Genomic DNA, 17,107 nt, shown 5'->3' with positions numbered 1-17,107 from the left:
TTCAAACTTGGTAAGTCGATGTATTCTATGAACCGCATTAAGATTTTCACACAAAAATAGAAAAAAAAACAATAAATTTTGGAGGTTCCCCATACTTAGAACTGAAACTCAATTTTTCTTTTTTTCATCAAACCCATACGTGTGGGGTATCTATGGACAGGTCTTCAAAAATGATATTGAGGTTTCTAATATAATTTTTTTCTAAACTGAATAGTTTGCGCGAGAGACACTTCCAAAGTGGTAAAATGTGTCCCCCCCCCCCCTCCTTCCCTGTAACTTCTAAAATAACAGAATGATAAAAATAAAAAAAATATATAACATACATTATCATGCAAACTTCCACCGAAAATTGGTTTGAACGAGATCTAGTAAGTAGTTTTTTTTTAATATGTCATAAATGGTACGGAACCCTTCATGGGCGAGTCCGACTCGCACTTGGCCGCTTTTTAAGTCCAACATACTTATTATAAGATATTTATTTGATCATAATAACTGCAGTTGCTTTTTGCTAGTCAAATGTATAAAATAGATTGTTAGGTATTAATTTACTCATTGTAACTTTGATCCAAGTAATCCGTTTTAGTAGTTAACATATTATTACATGTGCCCATGTAAAATAGTGCCCGTTATTTAACTTAATGTTAAATATTAACATGTTGCTGTATGTGTGATCCTATAATTGGATCGGTCACTATTTATGTCGTTATTAGCATAGTTATAGCTGTTGGATCTCCATGTAAAATCATAATTAAAAAAAATACTTAAGTAAGTGCTGGCCATAACATGATAGAGCTTTGATCATGATTTTTTTAAAAGCAACATAGCTTTATCAATTGGGGGTATTGTGGAGTGACTATTAGAAGCTATCCAGAATATGTGACAACTCTTAACTGAAGATAAAGAAATGCTATAAGTACTTAAGTATACCGTCCTCTAGCGACTAGCTTGAGGGACGCAGAAGGGAAGGAGTGCTCTAGAGCCTACCTCCCTATTGATGATCTTCATGTACCTAATTGTGCCCTATTAGTAGGTACATAACCTACATTATTACACAATAATTAACTGCGTATTTGGCGGGCGTTACGAGTATGTATGCAAATGCAGATCGAAGTCCAACGACAGTCAGTCGGTTAGAAATGTGATTAATGATCTTAACCATCTGTTAGATTATAGATACTTCAGTACCTAAAACTGTAGGTACTTGTAGGGTGCAATGTAGAATAAGTCAAAACTATGATTATTACCTCAGACTGTTGCTACTGATTTCCAATTAAATGGAAAAGTAACGTGAATGAAATACCTAATAAGTACATAGGTAGATTTGGGTAGATTTCAAGTCCGCATTTTAGTTTTCTGGATGTTTTACGATTCAAGTCTAGATTCAAGGATAGTATTGGTTGACTGGTAGAGAATACCTTAAGGCATTAAGTCTGCCATTTGTAGAAGTGTTGCCAAAGATTAAATAAATAAATTCAAGTAGTACTTATATTTATTTCTTACGTGACTTATAAATTAAATTTGAATGTAATTCTTCTCTAAATTGGTACCTATAAATAAAATATTATAATTGGTAGGTACACAAGGATTTAAAAAGAAATCATCTGATTCTGATTACATGTTATTAAGGAAGGTATATGTTTGACTGTTAATTATTTAAAGAGTTAAAAACATATCACAAGAAGTTGTTTAGGTATAAGTAAATTAGAAGTCACCCTCCAACCAAACATGTAATTTACCCATCCATTTGCTGTCACCCTGTAATCGGTGCACCGCCTGACGTTGATAAGAGGCACAACATTAAACAAGCTTACTAAAACAGCCCGCGTAAACGTAACGCGCGGTCTTATGTCATTCGTTGAATGGATTATGCGTTGGCGTACTCACCTCGAGCGAGCTGCTGACGGTCGAGTTACTCGAGACAAGTGGATGAACGCAGCACGGACACGCCACACGGGCTCGCGCCGGCCGCTGCCTCGCGCACTGAGGGAGCCGGGAGCCGGGTGACGGCGAAGGCCGCGCCGAGCGCCACGAGAGGGCGCCGGCGACCCCCGCGCCATCGATCCACCCTTTATCACAACCCCGCTATTAGACCTTATTACAAGTGTAATACGATTCATATTTTACGCGCTAACGATAACTTATAATATGAGGCTGTTAGCGCGTAAGCACGATTAACGGCCTCTATGGCCGTATAGCGTAAAGCGTATTATCGTTTGTGCCCACTGTTTGTGTTGTTGTCAACTGTTCTGAATTGATAAAATCACAAGTCGAAATAACCAGTAGGTACCTAGTTCGCCCAGAACTCGCCATAAATTTATAGACAACTATTTAATTTCGACACGAAGACACGATTGAATTTGAGGACAATCTTACACAAATCGACCTAGCCCCAAACTAAGAAAAGCTTGTGCTATGGGTACTAGGCGACGATATACAAACGTATATAGATAAATGAATACTTATATACATAGAACACTCCATGCCCATGACTCGGGAACAAATATTTGTGTTCATCACACAAATAGTCAAATACTTAAATGCTCTTAACGGGATTCGTACCCGGGACCATCATCGGCTTGATAGGCTCACAATACGGCTACTTAAATTTAATTTGCAATCTTGAGCCCTTTTCTAGAGAGATTGTATCGATTACAATCCTGAGTTTTTGACTTTTGCTCGATAGAAAAAATCACGAACATAGGTTTAAAATGCACTTAAAAAACTTAACAACTTATGCACAAAAGCTAAAAATACGAAAATTGCTTCTAGAAATCGGCAATATGATGTTTGAGGGAACGTATCGATTGCTTTTTTTATTTATTTCAACGTACAAATAAATAAAATTACAAAACATGAACCGCTCTCCCGAGCACGCACTTCCATTTCGCTAACGCTTATATGCTCATTGAGAGTGAGGGAACATGTACTTACTGCACCTTGGTATGGCTTCCAGATTTACCCCCTTATGCGCATGCAAGACTCAATTAGCTTGCTTTGCTATGCTTATAAATGCACTGCAAGACTCAATTAGCTATTAATCGTTGATCTTAATCAGCCATTTTGTGTTATCTATTTGTAAGAAAGGGATGAAACATAAATTAACTAATAATTGAGGCTTGTAATGCGTATATGAATAAATGGGTTATTCGTTGCCAAGTAGGTGAAGACTTAACAAACACGGTCTCTATCTATCTATCTCTCTAATTTATCTACCTATTATCTACATCATTATAAATGGTAAGTAGGTAAAAGGGAGGCTAATAAATGAAAGAAATATATTTAACAAATCATATAGTTTTATTGCATATAAGAACTGATAACTCATAAAAATCACAACATACGATTACGTCACTATACAATTAATTCCTTAATTGACAATACGTCTATGCGGATCTCAATTTACACTTATGATACTACATATGAATATGATATGTTTCTTTACATACTATATAATTAATATCTCTCATGTTATTTTTTGATCATTTAGTAGTCATATCGGAAACGTTACACCTCGTATCCAAACCCCGTCACCCATGTTGCAGATCATTGAAAATAATGCTAGACGAAAACACGTACCCTAAACTTGCCTCTAGAACATAACTTCGCCTTACATATCATTAAATCATAATTTTATTATTAACTAGTAATTTAAGATTTGGAATATGTTTCAGGAATCGTTTCATAATTAAAATAATGGCTAGGCGAAGTTAGGTTATTATGTTTTTTATTTTTATTTTATTACTTTAAAACTATATACCTACACAGTTTTATTTTTCGTGTATTTAATGAATACCTATATATTTCTTGCTAAAAATATTATTTTATTATTTCATTTGGGCGAAGTTAGGCACCAACGGTGACGTTAGGGTCCCCTAGGGTAGATAGAGGAGGAGGGGAAGGTGACTTCTAATTGGCCAACATTTGTTTTTAATGAATCGCAATATTAATAACGGGATTTGCTCGCATCGTACAAAACCATATCAGACTAGGCAGGTAAACATAAGTACGGAATGCTACTCACTGGTACAACTTCATTTACTTAACTGCAAATAATACATGAGGTCTTTCAGGAAGACTTTAAAAGAATCCTACTTATGTCACTAAATAAAATGGGATACTTAAAATTGGAGTTATTACATTATTTGGAAGCTTTCACAAAGGAAATACATACTTGTACTTTTCTACTATAACACACAGCTAATTATGTCACAAATAGATATCAATTCCTATAATCAATCGTGGAATTGTATTTATTTACCTACATACAATTATTTACGTACGGGAGCAATTCGAGCACCTTTTTTACCAACGGTTGGATATATTACTTCAAGTACCTGACTAGAGATTTTATCATTTAAACATTTCAGATAAATATCTGCACACGGAAAATCTTATCCTCGGTGGCTTTGAAGTTAAAGTTAGTATTAAAAGCCCACTGATTACCAGTTCGCCGGACGATATCGGCCTGTCAGTTATTCGCAAAAGCTGACAATCGCGGATAACTGACAGGCTGATATCGTACGGCGAACTGGTAATCAGTGGGCCCCTAAAATGAGAATACCCCAGGGTTTTGGGTGCACGAATATTATACTAACCAACTAGATGGTAAACATTTTAAAACAGAAACTATTTTAACATTTACAAGCACCCGCATCCTTTTAATTCAGCTACAAGTCAAAAAAAATTAAACCGATGGGGGCCAACGCTCGATTTCGTCACTCGAAATTCTGTGGAAAATGGCGAAATGCTATTTTAGAGATACGAGCGATAGTACTTGGGAAACTAGTGGAATTGACCACTCGTTTTCAATTCTACAGTGGAACCTCGATAACTTAAAGTCCAAGGGAAACGTTAAAAACTTTGAGCTGTCGAGTTTTTAACTTATAGTTACTAAGGTTTTTAAGTTGACGAGTTTCGATTGGCTCATATTTTTACTTATGGAGGTGCGTTTAAAGGAATCGGATACGGTTAGGCGAGCTAGGTTAAATAAAAATGTAACTCTTTGAACATTGGCACTGCTTAAACCATTGTAAGTAAGGGAATTCGACAATATTTCGTCTTTTATATAGACTTTCACCAGATTAATGTTTCTTCAACAGTTCAGTATTATTCTTCAATATGATTGATAGTGTACTCTCATGTACTCCAAACTGGGCGGTGACATCTCTCCTTTTCAGGCTACTTTTCACTGTTTCGTTTGCTTTTAATTTTGCATGTTAGTGTTTTTAATTTTCGTTCCGAATTCATTTTACTTAAGAATGTGCACTTCGCGGAGAACGACAAAAAATAATGATCCAAATAAGTTACGGTACCTCAGCTAGTGTGGTTGAATGATTTAAACATAAACAATAAGTGTTATACATTCTCTGGTGTTGACCAGTAAACGCAATAAAAACAAATTTCTCAACAGAACCTTTCGGTTGAATTTTGAATGTTTAAATGAATTTACGATAGCACTTTAAGTTATAGAGGTCGTCAAAACACAACTTTAAGTTACTGAGGTCTAAGTTCCAAATTATTCGTTTAAGTTGTAGAAGTTTTGGTACTTTAAATAAACGAGGTTTTCGGTTCCGTGGAGAAGGGATCACAATATTGTATTCACTTATAGAGGTTTTTAAGTTATCGAGGTTCCACTCTTCTTCCTCGCGTTGTCCCGGCATTTGCCACGGCTCATGGGAGCCTGGGGTCCGCTTGACAACTAATCCCAAGATTTGGCGTAGGCACTAGTTTTTACGAAAGCGACTGCCATCAGACCTTCCAACCCAGAGGATAAACTAGGCCTTGTTGGGATTAGTCCGGTTTCCTCACGATGTTTTCCTTCACCGAAAAACGACTGGTAAATATCAAATGATATTTCGTACATAAGTTCCGAAAAACTCATTGGTACGAGCCGGGGTTTGAACCCGCGACCTCCGGATTGCAAGTCGCACGCTCTTACCGCTAGGCCACCAGCGCTTAGGTTCCACCGTAAAAATAATATAATAATTTAGCCTATATGCGTCCCACTGCTGGGCACAGGCCTCCTCTCATGCGCGAGAGGGCTCGGGCTATAGTCCCCACGCTAGCCCAATGCGGATTGGGAACTTCACATACACCTTTGAACTTCTTCGCAGATGTATTCAGGTTTCCTCACGATGTTTTCCTTCACCGAAAAGCTAGTGGTAAATATCAGATGATATTTCGTACATAAGTTCCGAAAAACTCATTGGTACGAGCCAGGATTTGAACCCACGACCTCCGGATTGAAAGTCGGACGTCATATCCACTCGGCCACCACCGCTTTCTTTCATATCTACTCGGCCACCACCGCCTTCTTCCACTGTAGTAGAATTTAAATGCCTAGTAGTGGAGATATTATTTATGGGAGATCACGAAATCGAGCGATGAAATTCAAAAATCGGTCCCGATGGTCGTAAAACGAGAATTGTAGTGGTCAAGAATCTCTTATTGGTCAAAATTATTACTCGTAACGTCAGAAAATAGGCTCTAGCTAGACATTATAAATCGATATCCAGTGTAATAAAACTTGCACCTAATACCTATTACTCAAATAATAATAATTTTGAAGTTGATTTAATTTGTACGTACAGGTGATTGCTTACCAATGCGCATTGTACCTACATATCACAAATAATACTTATGTTACTTATGTACCTAACCATACTACGCTCGGGTACACACATTATAATATTTATATCAGGCAACAAAACCATGTGACTGATTTGACGGGCTTAAATAAATGCTTTAGTAAAATAATAACACAACTTTGTTGATTTTATACCGATACAAATATAAATTTGGTAAGGCCAGATGGAGAACCACGCGAAGCTGCAATAATTTGCCTTCATTTTTTTATGTGGTCTACTTTCAATAAATTCAAACTAATGTCAATCTAATCAACACATCACTACCATTTTATTTATGTACAAATAAACAGCAACAGCATACAATTTCGTCCTTGAAAATAAGGTTCGTCTTCCACCAGAGCTAAGATGTTTGAATTGTGAAGTTTCGAACCTATGGATCACTTGTATGTAAAAGTAGCTTAGCTTTAGTGGAAAAGCGGCCTAAAGGAACGTACGACTAGTAGATTGCACCCTTAAAATAACGGAAGCAACAAACAATTTTCTAATGTTGGTCTCCTACCACTGTATTCTACCTACCTCTCCTTCTTTTGTACCTTTTAACCACTGACATCTATATTTAAAACTGCCAATTGTTCAGTAGGTAGGTATAGAGGGCGCTAAGGAAAAAGTTTTCATTGACTGGATGCACGAATAATTAGTTGAGAACGGCCTCATTGAAGGCGCGAAATGTTACAAAAATACGTTTTTTTTTTATTCGAACCCAGATATTTGCGTACCTTAGGATGGTATTCTATACTGACTTACTGCTGAGGCGCAGCGACCCGAAGTCAATCTTGGCCTCCGAAACCAAAGACCGCCATATGCATTTCTGTCCATTCGACGTCGCCGCGTTCGCTAAGGTCTTTTTGTACTTTGTCTCTCCAGCGGTACCTAGGACGTCCAGACGGTCTTCGGCCATTTGGAACGCCAAAGTACGCCCTCCAGCCTGCACGATCTTCACCTGTACAATTTCTTTGTCCAATGTGCATTGCGTCTCGCTCTCTCATTAAGCAAAATGTGAGATGCAAATACACATTGGAGCAAAAATTGGACAGGTGGAATACCATCCTGAGCATTTGATCAGTCAATGAAACATTTACACAAAGGCGTTTTCTAGTACGAGCGATCAGTTATTAACTTCATTCAGTTTCCATCATAACCTCGTTGATCACGTCACTAAGGAGGCACGAGCTTATAGCACCTTCGACATGCGATAAAAATCGCCTATTTCGAAAATTGTGAAGTCAATTGTAATAAAAATTAGATATTGGCACATTTTATCATTATTTAACTAATTCCGCTTTTACACACAAGTAAATGGCGAATACACTGTTTTCTCTGCGTGTACACACTATCATTATTTCCCTCGTCGCATGTGTAAATGCGGAGTAAGACAGAATTCCTATACACGACGCTGTATTATGCGATGTTGCGCAAAAGAGCGATTAAAAAAAGTTCGCTATTGTATCAACATCGCGCTACCTTTTTACACGCGCACCGCACGATAGTGATAAGACGGGGCTCAAATCACTATGACGCCGCAAACAGACGCGTTCACGCGGTTGGTGTGTGCTCTATGTGGCGACGAATGACGTTTCTTGGAAATGTTGAGTACCTATAAGTACCTATACAATGCACAGCCTGGAGTCACTAATTTCGTCGCATGAAAAGCAAAGTTCGTTTCTGAAGAAGTGAATACTATGTTCCCAACAATATACATAAGAGATGTCGTATTTACTTATCGTATTCTTCTACTTGGAAGTTGCTATTTCCGTTCCGACGCCGTTGACAGCATTTCTCATTTCATCCTGTTTCGATGAGTCACGTCACAAAAAACACAATTAGCTATTTGCAAAGTAGCGTGTTACTGTGCAGTTATCATAAGAGTCCCGCTAGGAGGCGGCAGCGGCAGCGGTGGTGCTATAAGTCGCTCTCGGTCCACTGCTAGTCGCCGCGCCGCGCTCGCCGCGCCGCCGCCGTGTCGCGGCGGTATAGCCACACCTGGAAAACAAAGTACTTTCTCGAATTATAATATCACTGATATTTTTCTCACATTCTCTTCTCGCGCCGGTGGTGAGGACTTATCCTCAGCAGCTACTTCGGAGTTCAGGGTTCGCTAGTATTCCCTATGTATTCCGATTTTATTTACGTATCATCCGCTAAAAAATCGCTCTAATAATTCTCTCGACACTGACATAATATGTAGTAGTCGAAGGTGCAGCTCATAAAATATGGGGTTGCGTGAACAAAAGAAGTCGTGGCGTGTGAAATGATACCAAACTTGACTTAGAATCTAAACTTAAACAATTGGCTACTTGACAGTTTTTTGTAAATAATGTCCATCGGACAACTGGCCGGAGGAAATACCAAATCGGGAATCGTGGAAATCAGGGGGAGAGGCCTTTGCTCAGCAGTGGGACATTCAAACAGGCTATTAAAAAAAAAATGTCCGTCGATCTTGATTTTCCTGAGGATCAAATGTCTATATAGAGACTCATGGCATTTAAGCAACACATGCAAAGGTCAGAAATGAGAGTTAAAGTCTGACGCTCGCACTCGACGATTGAAACGCCTCTAACAAAATGATAATGTAATGTGACGTCACATTACATTAGTCTGTCCTAAATGTATGGAAGATCAAGAAAATTGCTATTTTGACCGTGAAATATTGCGTTTATGTATATAGTTGTCATACAATTTATTTTTCAATAACATTTAAGGAATTGAATGGCATACTTTTTTTCTTTATATTTAAAAGTTAAAAAAAATTTTTTTTTTGAGCCTTTGAAGCCTTATTATAATCTCAAGTAGTAGTGGTGGAGTATTTTTTTATAATCTCAATATGCCTGTTTAAATTCCACTTTTTTAAAATGATTGGCCCATTTTATATCCATTTAGCTAAATTTTGTTATAATATTCAACATGTGTCAAGTACCCAATTATAACCCCAGACGTCGCCGACGCTGAAACCCCCGAAAAATCTGAGTGGCTCCACTTTTATTAAACTACGTCGGTGGCAAACAAGCATACTTCTTAAATACATCTTAGAAACACAAAGATTAATTTTACCAAAGGAAATATTTTATTCAGAGAACGCCGTATTTGACCTTTTTATGGCTTGTGCGGTCACCACTAGATAGATTATTTATCAGATCGGTATGATTTTGATTGTAAAGCATTCATCGGGTTCATCCCTCTTATTTTACATATTTGTAGGCGAGAGGCCAATGTCCAACATAACATAACACAATCATAATAGTTAGTCAATTTGAACGCAACGAGCGATGGACAGCCTGCTTGCTTCCGGCTGGGCGTCCCTGCACTACATCAACATCTAGTCAGTAACACGTCACTAATACGTGTTGAAAAATACTACTCATTTAAACCAAATGGCAGCAACCCATTCAAAAATCAGATATAATACTAGCCCTATATCCATCTGCATAAGGTTTCATACAGTGACATCATTAAATTTGCGTCGTATACACAACACGGTAAATCAATCTGTTATCGATGTACTTAATTAGTTATGTTAAACGACTCTTGAACCCACAATGTTGCTGTTATAAATACGTAATACTCGGCACTAGTTATTAATAAAAACTGGTAATAAACCCCCACAAATGACGTCGCATTTCTGATTATAGTTGTAGATGGGTTTACTTAACCAGGTCTTAGTAAAGACCGACCAGAAATATATGACTATTGTCAAGAGGGCGCTGTTATTCTCATGTATAGGGTGACAGTTTAGTTTAGTATGAAAAATGTAGTTCCAATGAAATCATATATTATTGGTCAGGCTTTACCATTATAAATTGGTATAGAACTTTAGAAGGCCCGTGAGTGTTCCGGTACATTAGGTAGTTGCCGAGCTTGTGTGTTTGAACTATAGTTCGTTTTTTAGCATTAGAAAAAAGTTAAACAATTTTAACAAGTCCTTTTAATGAAAAACGCTTTTTTTTATCAGTAACTATTACTTATGAAAGCTAAAGAATTGAAATGATTGTATATTTATGATATATAATCGTTACATATTTGCCGTGACTTATTTTTTAAGTGTTTTTCGATAAAAAGACACGTCAGAATCGCTTACCTTCTAATGCTAAAAAACGGACTCCCTATAACATAAATTATCACTCAAGAGCGTTTTGGGACTGCTATGGTGGTTGGTGTTTCGGTGTGAGGCTATCGAAATATGATACCAGCTATTTCAAACTGACAAAGTGGCGCAAATTTACAAAAATTGTCAAGAACGCTACTTTATATTATACTTATCAGATTTTATCATTTGATGGTATTGTAGCTAATATGCTTGTTCGATATGCTTGATGGGGAAACTACAAGCAATGATCGCTTACGACGTGAATAATACGTCATTTCATGGCCTCGTATTTCCATATTATGTATTTGATATCCGTCAAATCAGTAATATGTCACATAGCCACTAGGAGGACGCTACTATCCTGCTCAGCGGGCAGGTACCTAGCCAATGATACTTACTTGGAAGAGTATGACAACGTCTAACGCAACTTGCAGTGAGCCACACACCCAGAACTGCGTGGGCGCCTCCCTCAATACAAAATAAGCAGTCTTGAATATGTCACCGCAGGTCCACATAATCACCATGCTCAAGCTGAAACATGAAGAAAAGGACATGCCAATATCAACACAAGAATGTAATAAATATTTAGTAAGGAGGGGGAGGCCCGACAGAAAACAATGAAAATAATAACCCTCACATACGCCTGAATAAGATTTATGTTAGCTCTACGTACGAGCATAAGCTACGTAAGTACTTCTTAGTTAGATTCTACAAGGCTGGGAAGCTGGCTTGTATTCAGGCTTCCTCACACTACAGGGAGGCGCGAGCGCGGCGTGAGCGAGGCGTCACGCTCGCACGAGGCGTGCCGTGCCAGGAGTGCGCAGAATACCGGCGGAGACACGCAGCGTTTAAGCCTTTACACAACACCGCTAAGATGACAATTGTTGATATAAATGTGATATAAATGTATGGAAATAGTCAAGTGACTTTTCGTACTTTCCTTTTATGTTTTTTAAATTTCTGTACCAAACGTACCTCATCCCCTCCGTGCTCTTGTTCTGATGGTTCTTGGCGATCTGCGGCGCCCCGAGCATGGCCTCCGTAAACACGGCCATGAACCCAATGAGCTCCACGAAGGGCCCGAACTCGATCATCAGGTACGTGGCGGCGGCCCCGATCACGGAGAACACGAGCATACAGTCTACGTAGCTTTGGAAATCTGTCCACGCCCAGAAATATTTCCTTTCCATATCTGCAATTAACGTTATGCGAAATTAGCGGGAAAATAAAACCTAGAAGTATTACAATTGTATGAGAAAAAGTAAGGACGCTAATCACGAATAATTTCGTACATGGTCCTGCCGGTTCCATTGACCGCCAGCATCAGGGGCAAGGCAGCAATATAATTCCGTGCGTGCGATAGAGATAGATACAGGCGGGTCAATGTATAAAATTCTTCTTGCTTAGCGTCCTTACTTTAGTCGTATAAACAACTGGACAGTGTAAGCAAGTAGATCTTTGTAGAAGTGCCTCGCCCGTCGCATTGAGACCGCGCGTGCGTTTGCTTCGGGTGAGACACGTGTCCAGACACCTAGCTGCTTCAGGCAATATTTCCGCAAGGCAGCTGGTTACGTGGGGACAGTTACAATTATGATGCACTTACTTACAAAAAAGGAGCATTCATAAAAAAAACTTTCTACGGGACTTAATTCGTAAAACAAAAGTGAACAAAGCATATCTATTTGCTATTAACGAGTTGCAGGTGTAATTAATTGAGTCTGCATTGACACATTTAGAATTCAAGTATACATTGAAAATGTTTATATTTAAACTGATCAATCTTAAAGTAAGAGACATACTATGTAGGGATTTGAAGCAAGTTATATTTATGGTTTTAGTAATTCCATATAACAATTTGAATTTGAACAGTGATTAATATTGTCGCCTTATCTTAACACACCATTACACAGCAGCATGCCTATTAGTATAAATTAATATGCATTTGATGGATGGGATACAAACAACACAAATATGTAAAAAACAAAAAAAATTTTTTGTAATGCACTTTAGTCAAACTATAATATATTTGACAACATAAATACATTTCTAAGTTAAATTAAACAAAAATAATATAAGCATTTGTTGCAAAAGTGAACATGATGAGTAATACAAAACTAACATAACTCCCTATTCAACAAGGAAGTAACAATGTAAAGCTTAACACAAAATTCTCATGCCAGAGGCAAATGACATCAATAGATAAGATAATAGTGTGACGTACAGATAGATTTGACCCATTGTTGCTCTCGTGGAGATTCTACAATTATAACTATAATGTATCATACCGTAATTAGGTTGTAACCCTTGATAAAACAGTTCATTGAACTAGAAATGTAGGTACTTTACCAAAAATAATGGTTTTGTTACCTCTCATATATATTTTTAATAATAAAACTTTAAATGAAAAACCACCACATGCTATTGTATATTAAATAAAAGCTTGATGATCAAAATGTCATGAAAACAAACACATTCACTATGCCATGTAACTCCTTCAAAATGCATGGAAAACCACACAGAACCATGATGAATGCAAAGTAAATTTGTAAGCAGATTCTGAAACAAAAATGAAACTTATTGATAAGACAAAACACAATGTTTTCACAACCAATACCAAGAACTAACTGTAGTAGCACTCACCATAAAACCGATGGGGTTTTTCCCCGCTAGGTGCTCCGCTGTGTTGCTCTAGCCAGCGTGCCGTTTCATCTGGCTGGTCTGAGCCGTTCACACAACACAATAGGATATAAAACATGAATAATGCACCTAATGTCACCATCAATACACCAACCACCAAACAAAAGATAAATAGTGTTAAAAATAAAATAATATGCTAAAAATAATAAAGAAAATTAGTCAAACAATATATGATTATAAAGAGCAACTTAAAGTAAGCTTAAAATGTTTGCAACATAAATAAATGAGAATAATAAGCTGAAAAAGAAACACCAAAAGAAAAAATATAATATAGTATTATGTACTTAAAAAATAATAATGTATTCATAATCTATACTTAGGTTTCTGTAACTATACTTGACCTGGCGATTGATGATCCCTAGAACAGTTTTTCCAACTCGCTTTTGGGTAGACTTAATTTAAAAAGGATCCAAGAAACAGGTTTTATGGTATTTTTTATATTTAATTGTTACATTTCTAAATAAAAATTTGTGTTAAAGTACCAAAAAAAGTCTAAAAACATTTGACATTGATAGTTACTCCGTACCAATATGAACTTTCAGGCCGTCCCAAACAGTCCTGGCAGCGCTCAGTGGCATCCGAGTTGACAGCAATTGGGCTATCATGGCCTGAGGCGAAGCACGCAGCGCAAGACAGAACAAGATGGCGGCGCACTGTGGACACCCTCTGCCCCACCTAGGGGACGTAGGACTTTAAGTCAAGTAAGTCAATATGAACTTTCATAGGGATCATCATTTGCCACATCAAGTATAAGGAAGTAAGTATTTTCATACCAAAAAACTATTTACCTGTAAATATTCGCTCCCTTGCTCTTATGATTTGGCTTTTTTTGCGAACAGTAACACAGAGGTGGATCATTACAAACATAGTAATGTTCATGACAATACTTTGAATCAGGAGCGGCAACTCATAACGTTTGCCAAACCTAAAATAAATAATAATAGAACTTTTATGTTCAATAGAGTTTCTTTTTTATATTTAGTTTTTTTTTTTCTATTTTGCACTTACCAGAATAATATACGAAGTGTGTTAGCTATTAGGAGAGTTAAGCAAACATAAAGGGAAAACCCTTCAGCATCCTGTGTCCTTTTGATTTGACGATACTGTGGAATGTATGGTGCTACGCCACCGATTATCATGGCTCCAGCTGCTCCCCATCCTACGAGGTGCCCGACGGTCAACCCCAACTCATCAGATATAATCCAATCCATCTTTAGTTGATATATTTATAAATTAATTAACAAATTGTGCACAATTTGCATGTAACTAAACTAGTATTTAAAAAAAACATTGTTATAATTCAAGGAAACCATTATGAAAAATCAAATGGATACATTTCCTTATTACTAGAAACACTGGCTAGATTAGTAAAAATATCTTATTTATTTTGTAAAACAAGCTGCTGGAATGGAATGAAAATTGATTATTGGACTAGCTTGTCATCGTTAGTGTCATCGCAACAAATCGACAATACAAAAATACGTTCCGGTTCCTCCTAATATTACACACAATAATCGAAGCAGTTTATAATTTACAAGTTTGACATAGAGGCAAGACGTCGAATTGCACTGTTTTCCAAATTTTGGTGCAAAAGTTTAATATACATATTTGTACCTTTTGGCGTTGAAACCCTAGGTCCATGGGGTCCCAGCGCGCACAAGTTTTTTGGAGAAATCGCGAAACGTCTGGTTGACGTAACTGGTGACCGAAGAGCTGGCGGCTTCCTCGCACAACGTATCAGTATTGCGATACAACGAGGAAATGCCGCCAGCATCCTTGGTACAATGCCTCAAGGGCCTATTTTAGATATAAGCTAGTTATAGTAATCATCTGTATATATCCATTATGTATATTGTTCTTGTCAATAAAAAAAAAATTCATTATATGTCTGAACGGTTTCTTTTTGGGTTTCTTCTTTATGTGCACTGCGTTAAGTTATAAGGTGATAAATTCGTTTGTGGTTTCTTATAATTATTACCAATATTTTATTGAATTAAATAAATATATTTTTTTATTGTAAACGTGATAAAGTAATGATATTTTAGTTTTATCTTTTGAAATATTTGCGTTTAGTTGTTTTCTTCTTATTCGACTTTTATCACTGTATTGTCAATAGTGTCAACTGTCAAAAAAATAGCGATAACCTTAAAATTATTATTAGATATAAATACATTAAAAATAAATAAAACAATTTGGTCAGTGCAGCTCATCCCTGAAGCATATCTTGAACCCTGTAAATAAAATGACAATTATTTCGAAGTTTCTCCCAAGTTTACGGAATGGTAGACCTCTGCAATTTGTACCTATGGTTCTTCAAAAAAATAATTTTACCAGCAGTCGATGCTATTCTACAGAAAAACGAGAAAGTAGTTTAGCAAAAAGCCAAGAAAAGGCGGAAGTGTCCACTGATGTCCGACCGTTAGGAGAAAAAATTAAGGAGACCACTAAAACGGTGTCATATACTGGCGTTATACTGCTAGGTGTTGGGGTCACCGGCATTATTTTTTATTACGTCTTCAGGGAGTTATTTTCTAGTAACAGCGCAAACAGCATTTATTCGACTGCTTTAGAAAAGTGCAAACAAGTAAGTACACTTTCATAGCTGACTGTAAATATTAATCTAGAATAGATCCTGCACTTAGCTCATAAGTCTCTTAGTATGAAATACGCTAAATTATTTGAAATATTTGTGAATTTCAAATTGTAAATAACTCTTCTAGCATCCATTAGGTCTGTGCCTAATGCTAGTACTAAGTAACGTCAATGTAATCTAGATTATTTTTAATCGGAACAAAGTTGTTTTTGTTTTGCTGGATTTTTATCAAAACAAATTCAATTCTATTTTCTAACATTTGATTCAAATCACACATTTTTTTTGGTATAGTGGGCTGCTGGAGGTTTCATCTGATGATATATTTTACCATTTTTAGGATCCTAGGGTAGAAGATGCATTGGGTGCTCCAATTAAGGGTTATGGAGAAGAGACTTCAAGGCGACGTCGCACGCATGTCAGTCATGCAGTGTATGAAAAGGATGGAATCAAACACATGAGGATGAGGTTTTATATCAAAGGAATCAGGAATAAGGCAGTTGTTGAGCTGGATATGAAACAGGTTGGTTATCTTCATCAATCATTACAAAAATGCTTCATAATTTATACTTTTCTCACTGGACCTTTTAAGTAACCATGTTTAGGATGTGGAAGATTTTAGATTTATTGTAGTTTTTAAATTATATGACAATTGTAACTTTTAGTGGAACTTTTTTTTTATACCATGACGGTGGCAAGCAAGCATACGGCCCGCCTGATGGTAAGCAGTCACCATAGCCTATGGACAAAGTAATGAATGGATCATTTTTAATAGATACATTTAAGTAGATAAATAAATAATTGTGTATCATGTATGTTGATAAGCAAGAAGAATAACCACAGAGAAATAATTTGATTTCAGAATGATTATGGCAACTACCAGTGTCGATATCTATTGGTGCAACTAGATGACTACAGTGGCAAAACCTTCATAATTGAAGACAATCGTGCAGAACTGGACCGAAAAGATTTTGCTGGCCAATTACCTACGCTTACCCTTACTCAGTGAAAAACTCATGTATATTATTATCATGTAGATAAGTAGTGTGTACATACCTAATTGTTATAGTTATAAATTGTTGAACAAATTAT

At 36.9% G+C, this 17,107-nt stretch overlaps 3 protein-coding genes across 11 annotated transcripts in view; 1 reads left to right on the top strand and 2 right to left on the bottom strand.

Moving 5' to 3' along the window:
- Positions 1 to 2,072, bottom strand: part of LOC133517880 (ubiquitin-conjugating enzyme E2Q-like protein 1) — a 59,347-nt gene extending 57,275 nt beyond the window's left edge. Inside the window, exon 1 of one of the 2 annotated variants that reach the window (XM_061851346.1) lies at positions 1,885 to 2,072. In XM_061851346.1, coding sequence (XP_061707330.1) covers positions 1,885 to 2,057 — 173 coding nt within the window. In that variant the 5' untranslated portion in view covers positions 2,058 to 2,072. The remainder of the gene's footprint in view (positions 1 to 1,884) is intronic. The other variant, XM_061851347.1, reaches the window with a different exon arrangement.
- Positions 2,073 to 3,278: 1,206 nt separating this feature from the next.
- On the bottom strand, positions 3,279 to 15,032 carry LOC133517878 (solute carrier family 66 member 2). Of its 8 annotated transcripts, none has more exons than XM_061851337.1 (6): positions 14,434 to 15,032; positions 14,214 to 14,350; positions 13,369 to 13,494; positions 11,704 to 11,920; positions 11,127 to 11,259; positions 3,279 to 8,627 (listed from the first exon to the last, which is right to left on the bottom strand). In XM_061851337.1, the coding sequence occupies exons 1-6, from the start codon at positions 14,634 to 14,636 to the stop codon at positions 8,571 to 8,573; spliced, it is 873 nt and encodes a 290-aa protein (XP_061707321.1). In that variant the 5' UTR covers positions 14,637 to 15,032; the 3' UTR covers positions 3,279 to 8,570. The 8 variants fall into 8 exon arrangements, with proteins under 8 accessions (XP_061707321.1, XP_061707322.1, XP_061707323.1 ...); XM_061851338.1 differs by having other exon boundaries at positions 13,369 to 13,446; XM_061851339.1 differs by lacking the exon at positions 13,369 to 13,494.
- A 450-nt stretch (positions 15,033 to 15,482) lies between these two features.
- Positions 15,483 to 17,103, top strand: LOC133517881 (mitochondrial import inner membrane translocase subunit Tim21). The gene is made up of 3 exons (XM_061851348.1): positions 15,483 to 16,009; positions 16,356 to 16,538; positions 16,878 to 17,103. The coding sequence occupies exons 1-3, from the start codon at positions 15,668 to 15,670 to the stop codon at positions 17,022 to 17,024; spliced, it is 672 nt and encodes a 223-aa protein (XP_061707332.1). The 5' UTR covers positions 15,483 to 15,667; the 3' UTR covers positions 17,025 to 17,103.
- Positions 17,104 to 17,107: the final 4 nt, after the last annotated feature.

This window comes from Cydia pomonella, chromosome 5, assembly GCF_033807575.1.
Source record: "Cydia pomonella isolate Wapato2018A chromosome 5, ilCydPomo1, whole genome shotgun sequence".
Taxonomy (NCBI): Eukaryota; Metazoa; Arthropoda; class Insecta; order Lepidoptera; family Tortricidae; genus Cydia; species Cydia pomonella.
Note: the sequence above shows the minus strand (reverse complement) of the source record. Positions and strands in the feature narration are given on the sequence as shown.

Excerpts from the sequence above, each read along its gene's own strand:
- LOC133517881 (XM_061851348.1), top strand. The coding sequence starts at position 15,668 with ATGACAATTATTTCGAAGTTTCTCCCAAGTTTACGGAATGGTAGACCT. Across the intron at positions 16,010-16,355 it reads CTTTAGAAAAGTGCAAACAA|GATCCTAGGGTAGAAGATGC; the intron begins GTAAGTACACTT and ends TACCATTTTTAG. Across the intron at positions 16,539-16,877 it reads TTGAGCTGGATATGAAACAG|AATGATTATGGCAACTACCA; the intron begins GTTGGTTATCTT and ends ATTTGATTTCAG.
- LOC133517878 (XM_061851337.1), bottom strand. The coding sequence starts at position 14,636 with ATGGATTGGATTATATCTGATGAGTTGGGGTTGACCGTCGGGCACCTC. Across the intron at positions 14,351-14,433 it reads ACACTTCGTATATTATTCTG|GTTTGGCAAACGTTATGAGT; the intron begins GTAAGTGCAAAA and ends TATTTATTTTAG. Across the intron at positions 8,628-11,126 it reads ACGTTGTCATACTCTTCCAA|GTGTGGCTATACCGCCGCGA; the intron begins GTAAGTATCATT and ends TTTGTTTTCCAG.